General features: G+C 44.4%; 1 protein-coding gene across 1 annotated transcript in view; it reads right to left on the bottom strand.

The window, feature by feature from the left end:
* LOC138516899 (BCL2/adenovirus E1B 19 kDa protein-interacting protein 3-like) overlaps positions 1 to 16,000 on the bottom strand; it is a 164,059-nt gene that overhangs the window by 99,992 nt on the left and 48,067 nt on the right. The window contains exon 2 of the mRNA XM_069632353.1: positions 3,493 to 3,652. Coding sequence (XP_069488454.1) covers positions 3,493 to 3,652 — 160 coding nt within the window. The remainder of the gene's footprint in view (positions 1 to 3,492; positions 3,653 to 16,000) is intronic.

Below are 16,000 nucleotides of genomic sequence, written 5' to 3'. Positions count from 1 at the left end.
GGTAGCAGACATCAAGGTAGCCGAAGCCACCACATTGGCATTGTAGATCAGGAGCTTCATGAGAATGGCTACATACTGTGCCAGATTCATCCCAGACCTAGCTACCATTGCAGCCTCCTTAAGGAAGCTTACCCAAAAGGAATCACTGTGGGAATGGTCCAAACAACACCAGCATGTGTTCGAACAGATCAAGGACTCCCTGTCAAGCACTACCAGGATGGTGTTGTCTGACACCAACCATGCCACTGAAATGCTGGTTGATGGGAGCCCCATGGGACTAAGGGCTGTGTTTACAAAAATCAACAGAGAGGGTACCGTATTCCCAGTGGCTTTTGCCAGCCAGGCACTCACTAAGACTGAACAAAATGATGCACACATAGAAAAGGAAGCGCTGGCCATTCTGTGGGGGTGCCGCAATTTCCAAGTCTACCTCCTAGGCCAACCGGCAAAGATATTCACAGACCATAAACCCCTAATACCAATCTTCAAAAACTTGGCCCCACACCCTCCAACATGCCTAGAGAAGTGGATGCTGCAGTAACAACCATTCAACATTGAGGTAATATATCGAGCGGGGGTGAACAACCCTGCATATTATCTGTTCTGCCACCCATGACCAGCTACCCCTCAAGAGAAAAAATATGCCAAAGAAACAGAGAAACACATGTGCCGTGTGGTAGCCGCTGCCCGTCCAAAGGCAATTACAGTACAAGAATTAGCCAAAATGACTGAAGCAGATTTCTGCCTCCAGCACACAAAGCACGCCATACAGTCTGGGGACTAGAAAAACTTCTTATCAGTGGTAGCCCATCGACACTACGGCAGCACAAGAGAAACTACAGGTCTTGTTCGGCATCAGACATGAACTGACAGTGTCGGAAGAAGGGGTTGTACGAAAGGGGCACTGTATCGTCCTGCCAGAGGTGCTAGAAGATAGGGCCCTGCTTTTGTCACACGAAGGACACCATGGCATTCTAAAGACTGTTGGGATGAAAATGAGTTTATCCCACCCTTCTAAATGCTTTCAGGTGGGGTGAATCCCCTATGAGATAGTGAAGTGTATAAGGGGGGAGAGAACCGCACTATGAAACTCGGTGCGAAAATAATATAGTGCGAACAGCAGATGCATGGCATTAGGAGACACATAGAAAGGAGCGCTATTTTGTAGTTATGACGAAATCACAGGCTTGCATGACTGCACTGCACCAGTCGAGCTCCATGGTAAGATTTCACCAGGTCCAACATCATTAAGGCAAAATGAAACTGCGCTGCCAGTTCCCATGGACGTCCACTTCCCCAATGCCCATTCGTTGTTGCAAATATTTAGTATCTTTCAGAGGAATGCACCCTGCAAGAGCGTGAGAGAACACCAGGCTGCGCGTAGTGCCCATTCATCACCACTAAGCTGCCAATAGGCCTCTAACCCCCAACCAGCCAGCACAGAGCATGCCCCACACCACTGACCCGACCCCCACACCTCTGCATTCCCTGATGAGTTGGCAACCCCCGTCCTAACACAAATCAAATGACCATAAAAGATCTAAGCATGCACATCTGTTTCACCCTCATCCACCCCCCATCATAAACCGCATCCTTTGTAACACAAGGTACAGGGAGGGATAAATTATCGATCAAAACCCAGGGTGGAGACATTGATTGCAAGAAGAGCGGTATCAATGAATCCCAGAATGTGTGGGTCAGTGTGACTGTATTTCATCCTCCCTTCTCCCTGGCACTAGTTTCTGAGCCACCCAGGTACACCCAGGTGCATGCCACAGTGATGTAGTAGGAGGTTTAGTGCGCTAGTTTAAAAGTATCAATGAGCGACCCGACCTTCCCCAGATAACAAGATGAACCCAGCGGACCCACATGGAGCCTGACCGACTGCGAAGGAACTAACCAATTTTAGCCTGGCATCTCCTATGGAGCAGGCCTATGTATATGCAGTCGCCAATCAGTGGCACTAGATTGTGCTATATGTGATGTCTCCACTCAGTCTTTTAAACTCCTGCTTGTTTTATGATTACCAAAACCATGTCAAGCAGCAGAGTCCTTTGCAGCGTGCCAATCCTCAAGGAGACAAATGGTGCCAGAACCCATTGCAAATACGCCCAGAAGCAACACAAGATGGGAGTCAGTCAGCATAGACTTCTGCACCATAGCTGGAGAAGGCTACCTATTCCCCCTAATAGACAAATTCAGCAGATACCCGGAAGTCAAACAGATGAAGGCAACAGACGCCCTATCAGTCCTAACGTCTCTGGAAAAGGTTTTTGCCACACATGGGATACCACGTAAAATGAAGAGCGACAATGGACTACCTTTTACAAGGTGCGAGCTACAGCAGTTTTTGAAAAGCCTTAACATAGACCACCAGAAGATTACCCCATGTTGGCCGCAAGTGAACGGAGACGCTGAAAGATTCATGGGGTCACTTAATAAGACAATAAGGATGACAAAAGACCAACAGCAACTATGGCTGCCTGCTGTGTATCAATTTCTCAGGTCACACAGGCAGACCCCGCACACATCTACACGAGTCAGCCCGTCTCCACTGATGTTTGGAGTACCCATTCAAGCGGAACTGCTGCTACACTTGAACTGGGTAGCCCCTGAACCATACATGCCACTCATTGAACAGGCACGTGAGAAACGGAATGAAAAGGAGAGCCATACTCGTGGAGCACAACCCCGAGAACTCCAGGTTGGCAACACTGTGCAAGTGAGAAACCGGACACCCCGTAGAAAATTACTCTGTCATACGTGTTGTGCCCATGATCAGTGCTCAGCTCTGACCACAGCTTTATAACAGCCACTAGAGGGCAGGAGGTAGTAACATGCAACATATCCCACTTCTGCAAGGTTCCACCAAGACTTTGGAAGGAACAACCCCCACACACACAAGAAAGAGCTGGGTCACGGAATCCGGCTGAGGAATGACCTGGGAGAGATGATAACACACCCTTGCAGAATGAGGCTCTGACACCGCCTCACTTCAATGAGGAAGCAAGCGAAAGCTGAGAAGAAGGCGAACATGAGAAAAGAACCAACAACCCTTATGGACTACGTGAGAAGCCTCGCCTATCAACCCGACTGCGGGGGTATGTCCTACGTGGAGTGTACCACAATAGACGCAGAGATGCCAGGACCCTTCCAGGTCGAGAAAGACTCATGGACAATTCCAAGTGAGTTGACAGATTGTATTCAAGAGATCCAAGTTTGAGAGGTATGTGGTGTCTGCACCTGCCCAAGTCACGTGAGTGAGGGGGAACCCGCCTCACATGACGAGGGAGAGATAGAGAATTAATAAAAAAGCGGTGCTGTCCGGAAACGGGCAGAGTCGAGTACAATCTGAATGTGTGTGGTCCTGTTTTGATAGCACTGTGCATTCCCTGTGTGCGGCATGCACAGCGCACCTCTGGCCTCCCTGCTAACATCCGGTGGCCAGAGAGAAACAATCACACTGAGCATTCTCAGTCAGGTTTACCTTACCTTTCACAGTGAGATTCTCTTCCTGAGCCGTTTTTCTCAGATTCCAGCTGTGCGTCCAGTAGAATCCGTGCCATGTCGTCATTGTGGAGGCAGGATGAAGAAGGGACATGTTCCAGGCCATCAGTGCTCTCCCTCAGGAAATTAAGGTCTTCCCATGAACCTGTGCAGAGATATAACCCAACAGCCACATAACTCAGACAGCAACAAGAACCTCTGCACATTTAAGCATACAGAGACAGCCTGACTGCCCCGATGAAAAGCACGGACCACTGTCACCACTGAGTGATCAACAGGGGACTCGAGACCAGTGGAGGGCTCAACATGTGTTTTATTTTTGGTTAAACAAGGAATCAGGCTTGAGTGAATCAATGGCATTTGGGTAAAGGACAGTAGAGCAAACACTCTGTATCTCACCAGACTCTTCACTTCCTTTTGAATCATGTCCCTCAATCCTTCCCTCTCTTCCCTAGCTCAGGACTAGTTGACTCCAACCATAACTCAGTGTTTCTTTCTACGCTCTGTGTCTTTCTTGGCCACTGCTGAGGTCGTCTTGGTCCTGCTTTGATACTCCTTGACTTGTCTACCAGTGACTCCCACCCAATACCCTTACCTCTTATGAATGGGGTCTGGCGTCGGGCAATGCACAAATGGTTAGACCGCAGAGACCTTCTAACTTTCTCCTCCAGTTTGGTCTTATGCATCTAATCCCTCCATTGCGGGCCTTGGGCTTGGGTCACCATTTCAAATCTCCAGCACTAACCTTTGCCGTTCCACCAGCACTTTACACATACTTAGGTCTTAGAGGCTGCCACTCCCTTTTTCTTGCCACTTCTTCCTTCCTTTCTATCTCTGGCCTCCCCAGCTCTATTCTCTCTCTCTCGATGTCTTTTGCCTGTCTCCTCCCCTGCTCCATTCTCTCTCTCTTTCAATGTCTTTTTCCTGCCTTCTACCCATGCCCATTATGTCTCTCTCAATGTCTTTTGCCTGCCTCCTCCCCTGATCCACTCTCTTTGGATGTTTTGCCTGCCTCCTCCCCTGATCCATTCTCTCGCTCATTGTCTTTTGCCTGACCTCCCCTGTTCCATTCTCTCTCTCAATGTATTTTGCTTGCCACCTCCCCTGCTCCATTTTCTCTCTCTTGATGTCGTTTGCTTGTCACCTTTCGTGCTCCATTCTATCTCTCTTGATGAATTTGCCTGCCTTCTCCCCTCCCCCATTCTTGCTCTCTCTCAATGTATGTTGCCTGCTTCCTCCCCAGCTCCATTCTCTCTCTCTAAATGTATGTTGCTTGCCACCTCCCCTGCTCCATTCTCTCTCTCTTGATGTCTTGATGTCGCCATCTCTTTAATGATTTTAATCCATCCTTAAATGAGCTAGACATAATATGCATACAAGAATCCTGGCTAAAAATTGCCCCATTTAAGGAAGGATTCATCGTGCTATGTAATCCAGCCAAAGGAAGCGCGCTTGGAAGACCATCTGCAGGTCTTTTAACACTAATTAAAAACGGGTCAGGAATAAAAGTGATCGAATCTATGAACATTAACCCGTACATACAGGCAACAGTCATACAATTCCAGCTGGAAGCTCCAAAAGTCAAGCAAACAATGTTAATATTGAATGTCTACTGGAATCCCTTAAACATCGAAAGTGAATGCTTCATAGACCAAATAATGGAATGTTTGGATGAAAAAATAGAAGCATACAAAGAACTAAATATCATCATCTGTGGCGACCTCAATGCAGATTGTTTCGAAGTAAATAAAGTAACTCAAAGCGACACAAATCAAAAAAATGATCAAAAATGCAAACGTGGGAAAGTATAGAATGAAGAAATGGAAGCAAGGAGATTGCACAGATTAAATGGTAATACGAAGGGAGATATACCGCCAGCAAAGACCTGGTCAAATGGCAATGTGAGCAATACACTTGATTACATGTTTGTGTGTGAACGATTATTAGCGAAAACTCAAAGTTTCAGGATATCACCTTCAAACTACAGCGATCACGAACCAATTATCGCTGAATTTTCACATTGGGAAACCCGAATAAAGCAAATATGGGATGTAAAAATAGAGCTAGAACATGGCCTAAATCGTTTAAGGTTGAAAAAAAGTGACTTTGATACTGTACTAGAAAATCTAGAAAAGTGGCAATCTAAAGAAAAAATGTCTGTAGAATATGATACATCACTACAGATATTTAGACAAAGCTCTGGAAAATACACAAAATCAAGAACCAAAAAATTACATGTATATGATCCAGTAGTAGTGATAGGAAAGAGACTACTAAGAAAAGATCTACGTGCATTAAAAAATGGAAAGAACAAAGGTACGAAAGAAATGTTTCAAAAGAGAAAACAAAAATACAAAAACTGGCAGAAAGCCCATAAATCACAATTGTTACAACAAGATGCAGAAGTCATGCAGAAAGCAATATCTAACGCAAATAGCAGGACATTATGGGACCTGCTAAATGACAAACAATCATCAGCAGCGCTCATGAATCCAATATCAGAAAATGTTTGGATAGAGCACTTTGCAAAATTGTTCAATGAGACAGAAACATCGGATATGGAAAATAACACTAAAGAAGAAAAATCATGTCCCTGGGAAATTCATTTCGATAAGGAGGAGATAAAGTCCCTAATTTTGAGAGCAAGCTCTTCAAGAGCCCCAGGGCCTGATGGTTTATCGAATGCAGTGTTAAAAGAAGACCCAGAAAAATGGGCAATTTTCTGCGAAAGACTCTTTAAGAGAATTGTGAAACAGGGTCAAATACCAAAATCATGGAAGTCGGCCATCATCGTCCCAATATTCAAAAAAGGCAACAGGATGGACCCTAAAAACTATCAGCTAATTGCCCTACTAGATTGTGTTGGGAAAATCTTCGCCACTCTCTTGTTAAAACAATTGAAAATGTGGATCAAGGATTCAAATACATATGACAAAAGACAATCAGGCTTTGTTGAAAATGTGGGATGTAATTTAAATCTCCTGATTCTTGGATTGATGAAAAGAAGAGCCTATACAAATAAACAAAAACTGTATATAGCCAGCATTGATTTACGGCAAGCATTTGATAGCATGGAAAGAAGCTGTCTTTGGGAAAAACTGGCCTCTAAAGGTTGCCCTACAGATCTCTTGAAAGCCATCAAAGAACTGTACGCCAAAACCTCAATAAGAGTTAAATTAGATCAAGGCGGTAATCTATCCAAGAATATAAAAACAACAAAAGGCCTTAAACAAGGATGCCCGTTAGCAGCTATTTTGTTCTGCTTTTACATCGAAGACTTACAATACTGCCTCGGAAACAGTAGGACTTTTCAACCTAGATTAAACTGCAGACAGGTCAATCATCTGCTCTATGCAGACAACCTGATAATTTTAGATCACGCACAAATTGGTCTACAAAGAGCTTTAAATCAGGTTGAAAAATATATAGAAAACAATGATCTAGAAATAAATGCAGATAAAACCGAAATATTAATATTCGGTGATAAAAGATGGAAAAAGACTAAAAATGAAGAATGGAAAGTTAACGAAACCTGGATAAAACCATGTGATGAAATGAGGTATCTGGGAATACAAGTAAGTGGAATAAAAAATGAAGAGACCTAGAAAAGGATGCTAAAGGTAAAAACAAAACAGCTAACAGCCCAAGCTATCATCATCAATAAAAGATATGGCACATTTTCCCTTCGACCAGTGATAACATTTTACAGGCTCAAAGTAATTCCAACGTTGATATACGGAGCAGAAACTTGTATGAATATCCCAGAGAAGTTTTGGACCACGTTAGAAGGTCTGTTTTGGAAAAACATCTTACCGATACCGAAAGCAACTCCAATGACGGTAATTCGACACGAACTGGGCTTAACATCGTTATATATACACATCCGCTACAATAAACTGATGTTGTATAGAAAAACAATGAGTAACCTGATGCCTCCCCAATTTGAATTACTTGGGAAATCCAACAACTATGAAGAAAAAGTGGTAGAAGACTGGAAACGAGAAAATGAACAAACTCTGACAGAATTTGCCCTCAAAACCCAAACATTAGCAGAAAACCCAACAGCTGTAAAAAGAGCGCTTTGGGCTGAGGACTGGTCGAACACTGAAATGGAAAGAGCTCGGTCAAAAACCCACACACTCCTGAAATCCAATTGTGGGGTGATGACTATCATACCAGACTATCTGAGAAAGTTTCCAAATCCCAAACAAAGAGATCTGTTATTACGCTTCAGATTGAATACTTTGCAAAACAAAACAACAAAGGCAAGATATACTAAAGAAAAAATATGCACAAAGTGCAGATTGTGCAAAAGAAGTGAAGAATCATTAAATCACTTAGTGTTATTTTGCACAGAACTGAGAGACCTGCGAAATTTGTACCTAACTAGTAATATCACTGACTTATGTGGCCTAGATGCAGAGAAATGGTGGAGTAAAATTTACGCTTGCCAATCTCCAAAAATAAATTTCGCAACGGTCAAATTTCTAGAAAACACCCTTAAAAGGCTAGACCATATCGATGAAGGAAACACATCGTAAATCGTGAATTGAATGGTCAAAAGGACGCGTTGTGTAGTGTAGATGTACATTTTATTGTGAATTATTAATTCAATTTTATCTTTATTACTTTTCTGAGAGACAAAACTTATTTTAAGTGGCCAACTTGAATGTTAACGGTCTCTTAGACTTAGTTTAGCCTACTCTGGACTTTCTAGTTTTTTTCTACTTTGACCGCTACCTTGTATTTGCTCGATGTTGATTTTGTTGTGACAGATCTCTTTGCAAAATGAAATGTTTTACTGATTGTGAAAGGTTTGTAATAAACCAAATACACTTAATAAATAAAAAAAAAGATGTCTTTTGCTTGCCACCTCTCGAGCTCCATTCTCTCTCTCTCAATGTATGTTGCCTGCCTCCTCCCCTGCCCCATTGTCTCTCTCTTGACGTCTTTTGCTTGCCACCTCTCGTGCTCCATTCTCTCTCTCTTGATGTTTTTGCCTGCCTCCTCCCTTGCCCCATTGTCTCTCTCTTGATGTCTTTTGCCTGGCGTTTGTGGAGTCGGGGCTATTACTCCGAGGGGACCGGATAGTGGTACCACAGTGTAAGGCCCTCCAGGTCATTGAGTTGGCACACCAGGGACACCAGGGCAGCCACCAGACTAACGTTTCAAGGTAAGTAAAGCCTTTTTGATGTACTTACCTTGCTGAGCTGATCCATTTTGTCAGCACTGATCAGTTGATATGGCTCTCAGTGCAGGGGGCCCCGTCCCCATTAAGAGATTCCTTGTTGTTTTGTAAGCTGCACAAATCACCTTACAATGAGGGGCGGCAAGGGTACTATGTATCCTTTATTTTAAAGGTATTTTCCTTGCATGATGTGTCCAAAAAGAGCTACTGCAGAGGATATATATCTACCATGGTTTCTATTTATGCCACAACCACCTTTGCATTTTCTCGGATGCCATTTTAAGAACCCTATACTCCGCACTCATTTTCTCTGTGCCCCTTTTCAGTCTTGTACTTTGGCCTTCTTCTTGCCTTCTCAAGGCCAGGTATGACCTATAAGGAAAGCCCTTTCCCAAGCAATGCAACCTAATGGTATGTGTTGGCGGCTGGATACTGGGGTTTGGACTCTATGTTCCCAGTGCACGCCCTGGTCAAAGTGTCTCTTTTGCTGTGCAGATGTGGTAACCGCAGGCTGTCCATGATTGGACAGCCCCTGCCAGTTTGAATGGCGCAGATCCTTACCATTGGAGAAATGTGGATAAAAGGCAAACTCCGGCAGCCATTCTTCAAAGAGTCAAGGCCCCTTCAAAAAGAAGCATCTTGGTGGTGACCCGTGGATCGTCTTTACAGCCAACCAGTCTGCCTCAGGCAAAGTCCCGGCGAAGCCCAGCTCCTTTGCTCTGACCTCCTGAAGGCCTTCATGGTGCTTCAGCCTGTGGACCTGTAGGCACAACCAGCCCTAGCCCCTTCACGAGAATTCCACCCTTGGAAGCCTTCACAAGTGTCCCAGGAACAACCCTGTGGACTGACCAGCTCCCTCCTGGGACTCTTCACTTTTTTATATATAATTATTTATATGTTTATAATGCACCAAAAGCCCACAGGCATCGGACGCAACAAGAACCCAAGTAGACGACAAAAAGGATGGGACAGTGGCGTATCAGAGGTAAAGTATCAGTTATCAAGGAGTTCACTTGAATAGGTGAGTTTTCTAAATGTTCCTGAAAAGCTTCCGGTTTGACATGAGTCTGATAGTGGGTGGTAAAGCATTCCAAAAAGGAGGTTGCTCCAACTGGAAACGATCTACCAAGACTCCTGTATCGTGTGTATTTAGGTCCCTGAGTATGGGTTAGAGTAGAGGATCGTAGATTTCTTGTTGGTTGGTACGGAGGTACCAAGGCGTTGATGTATTCTGGTGACAGGCCATAGAGGCAGTGGTGCACCAGCGGGCCCATCTTAAAAAGAATGCGTTCTTGCACGGGGAGCCAACTGAGTTCTCTCCTCGATTTGGAGATGTTGGATCTTCTAGGAACATTCTTGACTACAGGAACAGCTTCGTTCTGAACGATTTGACAGGCCTGGATGTTTGTTTTGGAGGCCCCGCATAACAGGGCATTACAATAGTCCAATCTGGTCAATATGGTGGCCCGAGCTATTGTCACAAAATTCTTTTCGCTGAGGTAGGGGCGAATACACTGGAGAAGCCTTAGGTAGTAGTTAAGCCTTAGGTAGTAATTACAATTTAGCCAGAGGTAATTTAGTTGGCCGTCTGAGTTGAGGGAGGCCTCTATTAGTTTTTACTTTCTTGTGGGTCTCAATTTTGTTATCTTGTATGTAGAAGTTGTTATAAGAAGGACCACGTTTAGCTTGAGCGTGGGGTGAACCGAAAATAAGGAGCTCCATCCTCCAAAAGCGAGCAGCAAGACCTTAAATAAAGATTGAATAGTAAGGGTGAGATGGAGGCGCCCTGTGGGATACTGCAATCGATTAGTGAGGCTGGGGAGGAGGCTGAACCCCATAGAATTTTTGACTCTCGGTTAGCGAGAAAGGACTGAAACCAGTCCACCACATTTTTAGAACAGTGGCCTTGATCCTTTAGACACAGTAAGAGACGCTTGTGGCCGACAAGGTTGAAAGCCGCTGAGAGACCCAATAGGATCAACTTCCTGGCTTTCCCTTCATCCATGATTTTTAAGAGATGGGATTGGAGGTCCACGAGAGCAGTCTCTGTACTGAAGGAAGGGAGGAAGCCTGACTGTCACCTGTGGAGGTTGTTGTTTGATTCGGTAAAGGCTTGCAGTTGTGAGGTTGCACTGGTCGCCGTCCTGAGCTCTGACTTGGGACTCTGCAGACTCTCAGCTTCTGAGACGAGACACCGCTCTTGCAGTTGTAGCTCTCCAACACAATGAGGGACCTTGAAGGACCAGCTGCTCTGTTTAGTGGAACTGCTAACTAGAAGGACCAAATCCGGAGGCCAAATGTGACCTCTACGGGTAGTGCCTTGATAGCCTCCAAAACCTCTGTTTCTTGGATCTCCCTTTCCAATTCCTCTCTTTCTAAGCTAGACATTTTGGGTCGTGGGATCGTGCTTAAGTATGCTTCCTGCATATCCCCATCTGGCTGTCCGTGGAGTATAATTTAGCGTAGTAGTACTCAACTCCATCTCCTCCTTTCAACCTTTCAGAACCCAGGTCATCACTTGGCTATTAAACAAATAACCAACACTACTGTGGATCCTTCGGGATACCTCATTCCTACACTAGCACTCACTCACCATTGTATTTGCCATTACTAGCTTCTATAGCTCCTATTATTATTAACAACCTCTCACACTGTCTGCTTGCTATCTGCATTAACTGTATTTCTTAAATTGTATAATTGTTGCCAACTGTACCAATGTATTCACCTATGCCTGTAACCATAACCTTGAGCGCCCATATACCCCTGGGTCTGGAGCACTATACAAATAAAATAAACAAACAAACAAACAAACAAACAAACAAAGATCGCTAAAATTGCTTCATTTCCCGTGACTATGCCCAATCTCTTGCTGTCATTTTTCTTTTCAGTTGCCTTCCTAGCATACTGTCTGCTTTGTTTTCCCCTATATAATACTGTTGTTGTGTGAAGAACAGGGCTTTCTCGGATCGTTTTTGTGCGGAGAAAATCTAGCTGACCGTGAGTATGTTTTAGTGCTCTTTGTAGAGCTCTAATCAGGCATTTTGCAAGTTTCTGCATTATTTCTACTATGCGGTTCTCCAAATCTTTTTTTAATTGCCCTCTTGCTTCTCCCTTGTGGCTTTTAGAACTCTCAGCTCTCCCCTCAGTACGGCTTTAAATGCATCCCATACTGACTCTGGGCCCATGTCTCACATCGCATTCTCTGCAAAATACGTATCTATTCGGTCCCTAATTGACTCGGTGAGAATGTGGTCATGTAAAAAGTCAGTCAGGAACCCCCTTTTCTACACACCTCCCCTCCTATACATCGCATCTCTCCCTATCTTTAATGGGACATGATACGACTATGATATGGTGCCCAGCTCTACCTCATGAACCCTCCCCAGCAATCTCGTGGAGACCCACACGTAATCTATTCTGGATAGGGCGGAGTGGACATGAGAATAATAAGTGTACCCCTTCGCCCTGCCCCTGACTTCCCTCCAGACATCATGTAGTGCCGGCATATCAATCCTGTGTTTTAGCACTTTCCACGGTGCCTGTATATGTTGAGATGCCCCTCTACTCCTATCTTCCTGGGGAAGACAGTCCATATTAAAGTCCCTGATTCGGACTATCTCTCGCTGTGCAAACCCCTCTAGTTTTTCTAGAACCCCCATCTTGACCCATAGGGAGAGCACAGACAATGGATAATGTGTATAAATGCGAGTCCATTTGTACATTGAGAAATAGGAATTTCTCGGCTGGATCCACCGGAGAGGCCCAGACTTGCATATCTAGCCTATCACGCATTGCTATGAGCACCCCTGCCGTCTTATGCTTGAATGTACCAGTCTGTCAGGATTACTACATAATGGCTGAGATTCTTAGGTACACACATTGGTAAGGAAGTGACTTTCACAATTTTTCTTATTTTTAGATAGGGGTTTTCCTTTGATTAACAGGATTCACTGATTAAACATTATCCATTGTTTGTGATTTATAGATCATTTTCTAAGAATACACAAGCTTGTACCCATCATCATATACCCCTCCCTTAGCACCAATTGGAACTACAGATCTAGGAGGTGTACAAGCCTCCAATGTATCAATGTTTATGACCTTGTGAACATCATAAATGGGAAGAGCAATATCTAATATGTAACATGAGTTACATATTAGTATTCCTCTTATTACTCTCAGCTTGAATTGAGAGATATACCCCTGAAGAAGAGATTTGTGTTCTCGAAACACGTTGGGTTTTGTTTTGTCTTTATTTTAAAGTTTGTATATCATTTACAATGAAACGTAATGTAAGAAGTATTTTTTTTCATGATTATTGATGACTAACCGTACACTCTTTGCAAATACTACTAAATGTTAATATCGTTTATATCATGTTTTGGCTTTATTCACGCCCACGATAGTGTGTAAGGGACGGGAGTTCCCATTCTCTCCTCAAACTTTGCCACTGTCAGGTTTTGCATGGACTGTTTCAGGTGTGTCTTCAGGATTGTGAGTTGGGATTGAAAGGCTGCCATGAATTCATCCTGAAAGTCCTCGAGGCATTGCTGCAGGCCCTCTTCATGACCTGCCATACTGGGATCCTCCTGAACGTTCTTCTGTGCTGCGTCATGACCCTCTGCTCCTTCACTGGTCTGTGGCGGTGCCTCTGGGTCCCAAAGCTTTGCAATGCTGCATTCCAGGCATTTTTAAGAGAGGTTTTTGCCCTGCCGCCGAGGATTTCCCCTTATTTTTTTCAATGGGGCCATTTTCTTGCTATTCAGGGGCTGTACCCTCCTGTCCCCTATCTTCAACCTAGGCCTTGTAGATTGTGGGATCGTGGGGGAGAGGCCTGGACTGTACCATGGAGCTTCTGGGATTTATCTTTTTGTCTGGGCCTCCTCGCAGGTCCTGCTCGCTGCTGGATGGTAGGATGTTCTGCAGTGAATGTCAGAACCGGAATATATCTACCACCCTACTGGTGGGTGTCTTGTTGGCCTCCCGGCGTCCCTTTTCACTTGCCTGCAATGTACTGCCTTCGCCACATGGACATGCTTAGATGGAATTGAGAAATGTTAGCATGTCCACTCTTAGATGGAATTGTGAATGTTGGTATGTCCGCACCTAGATGGAATTGTGAAAGTTAGCATGTCCACTCTTAGATGGAATTGTGAATGTTAGCATGTCCGCACCTAGATGGAATTGAGAATGTTAGCATGTCCACTCCTAGATGGAATTGTGAATATTGGCCTGCGCCGCATCTAGATGGAATTGTGAATGTTAGCATGTGAAAGTTGCATTTAGAAAGTGTGCCCTATAGCCTCTCCTTGAATTTTAGAAATGTGCCCAATAGCCTCTCTGGTAAATGGAATTTAGAAGTGTGCCCAAGATCCTCTGTGAAAGTTGCATTTAGAAGTGTGCCCAATAGACACTCTGGAAAGTTGCATTTAGAAATGTGCCCAATAGACACTCTCGAAAGTTGCATTTTGAAGTATGCCCAATAAGCTCGCTGTGAATTTAGTAGTGTCCCCAATAACCACTCTGTGAAAGTTGCACTTAGAAGGGCGCCCAATACCCCCTCTGTGAAATTTAGAAGTGTACCCAATTACCCAATAACCTCTGTGAGAGTTACATTTAGAAGTGTGCCCAATAGCCCCTCTGGTAAATTGAATTTAGAAATGTTCCCAATAGCCTCGCTGGAAAATTGATTTTAATAGTGCGCCCAATAGCCTCTCTGTGGAAAATTGAATTTAGATATGGGCCCAATATCCTCTGTGAAAGCTGCATTTAGAAGTATGCCCAATAGCCACGCTTTGAAAGTTGTATTTAGAAGTGCTACCAATAGCATCTGTGAAAGTTGATTATAGAAGTGTATCCAATGGACACTCTGGAAAGTTGCATTTAGAAGTTTGACCAATAGCCTCTCTGGAAACTTGAATTTAGAAGTGTGCCCAGTAGATGCTCTGTGAAAATTGCATTTAGAAGTGTACCCAATAGCCTCTGTGAGAGTTACATTTAGAAGTGTGCCAAATAGCCTCTCTGATAAATTGAATTTAGAAGTGTACCCAATTGCCTGTGTGGAAAATTGTACTTAGAAGTTTCGCCCAGTAGCCTCTCTGGGAAAGTTGCATTTAGAAGTTTGCACATTGAAAAAGCATATAACCCATCATATCACACCACCACGCTTACTCTCTCATTTACATCACCACTCAACTAGAACACAGAGATACTATGACACCATTCGGTATAACTGTTCTCATACGAACATCCGCCGCTTACTCCACATCATTCTATGTAAACACTGCTGGTCTCACACCCCCAGCCAGGCGTTTTCCTCAGGCCTAACGCAGCCACATCCGTTCCGGATAAATCCTGCCAGAACGAACACATTCTCCTGATCTCTCAACCACCACACCTACCGATAAGAAGCAGCTATTACACAAGTACCGCACGAGCTGCACACATATCCGGTGCTCACACGCACCTTTTTGACTCTCCCTACTCTCTCTACTGATCTGAACTGCGGTTCCCAAGGGCGTTCAACCTACCAGCGCCTTCAGACCATACTAATGGTATATAAGGCGCTATATAAGTGCAAAATAACATAACATAACATAACATGGGCTCTCTAACGTACACCTCCCTGGGCATGCTAGTTGCACATCAGCTTGCCGCTGCCAGCTCCTCCTCTCCGAGACCGATCCCCTTATTTGCCTCGCCCCCAGCTCGTCAATGTATCTAAAATGCGAGTGTGACCCCCAGCGTTGCCCCTCACTCTCTCCAGTGGCCTGAGGAATCCGTGCTGATTTGGCCTTTGCCCGGTTTGACACTGTGTCACAACCCGCGCATGCTGTACGCAGCCCAGCACCTCTGATCCTCTCTGGCCGCATCTCCCATAATGCGGGGATCCCTGAATGTTTCCTCTGTGATTAATAGTGTTTGCTACTGTGTACTGCTAATGTTGCGGCCCGGTGGGGACAGAGCTCCACTACACACGTCCGTCCCTACCGGTCGCCATCTGGAGTCTCATAAGACTGCTTCTAATGCATATGAAAGGGTATCAGGTAATAATATTGCCATATATATGGTTGACATAAATATATTGCCGGGAAAATGTTGTGGCGATATTATTTGGGTGACCATATATATGACAGGGGCAAAAAAAAAAAAAAGTTTTGGGGTTGCAGGGGTGTCTCCCACATGTTCCATGCAATAATGTCGCCACAAAAAACGGCCATTTTTCGGCGATATTTTTGCATGGCGAGATTTTTGTGGCGACATTATTACATGGAACCTATGAAAGCCCGAAATATAATGAGTTAC

This window comes from Ambystoma mexicanum, chromosome 6q, assembly GCF_040938575.1.
Source record: "Ambystoma mexicanum isolate Mex_15411 chromosome 6q, UKY_AmexF1_1, whole genome shotgun sequence".
Taxonomy (NCBI): Eukaryota; Metazoa; Chordata; class Amphibia; order Caudata; family Ambystomatidae; genus Ambystoma; species Ambystoma mexicanum.
Note: the sequence above shows the minus strand (reverse complement) of the source record. Positions and strands in the feature narration are given on the sequence as shown.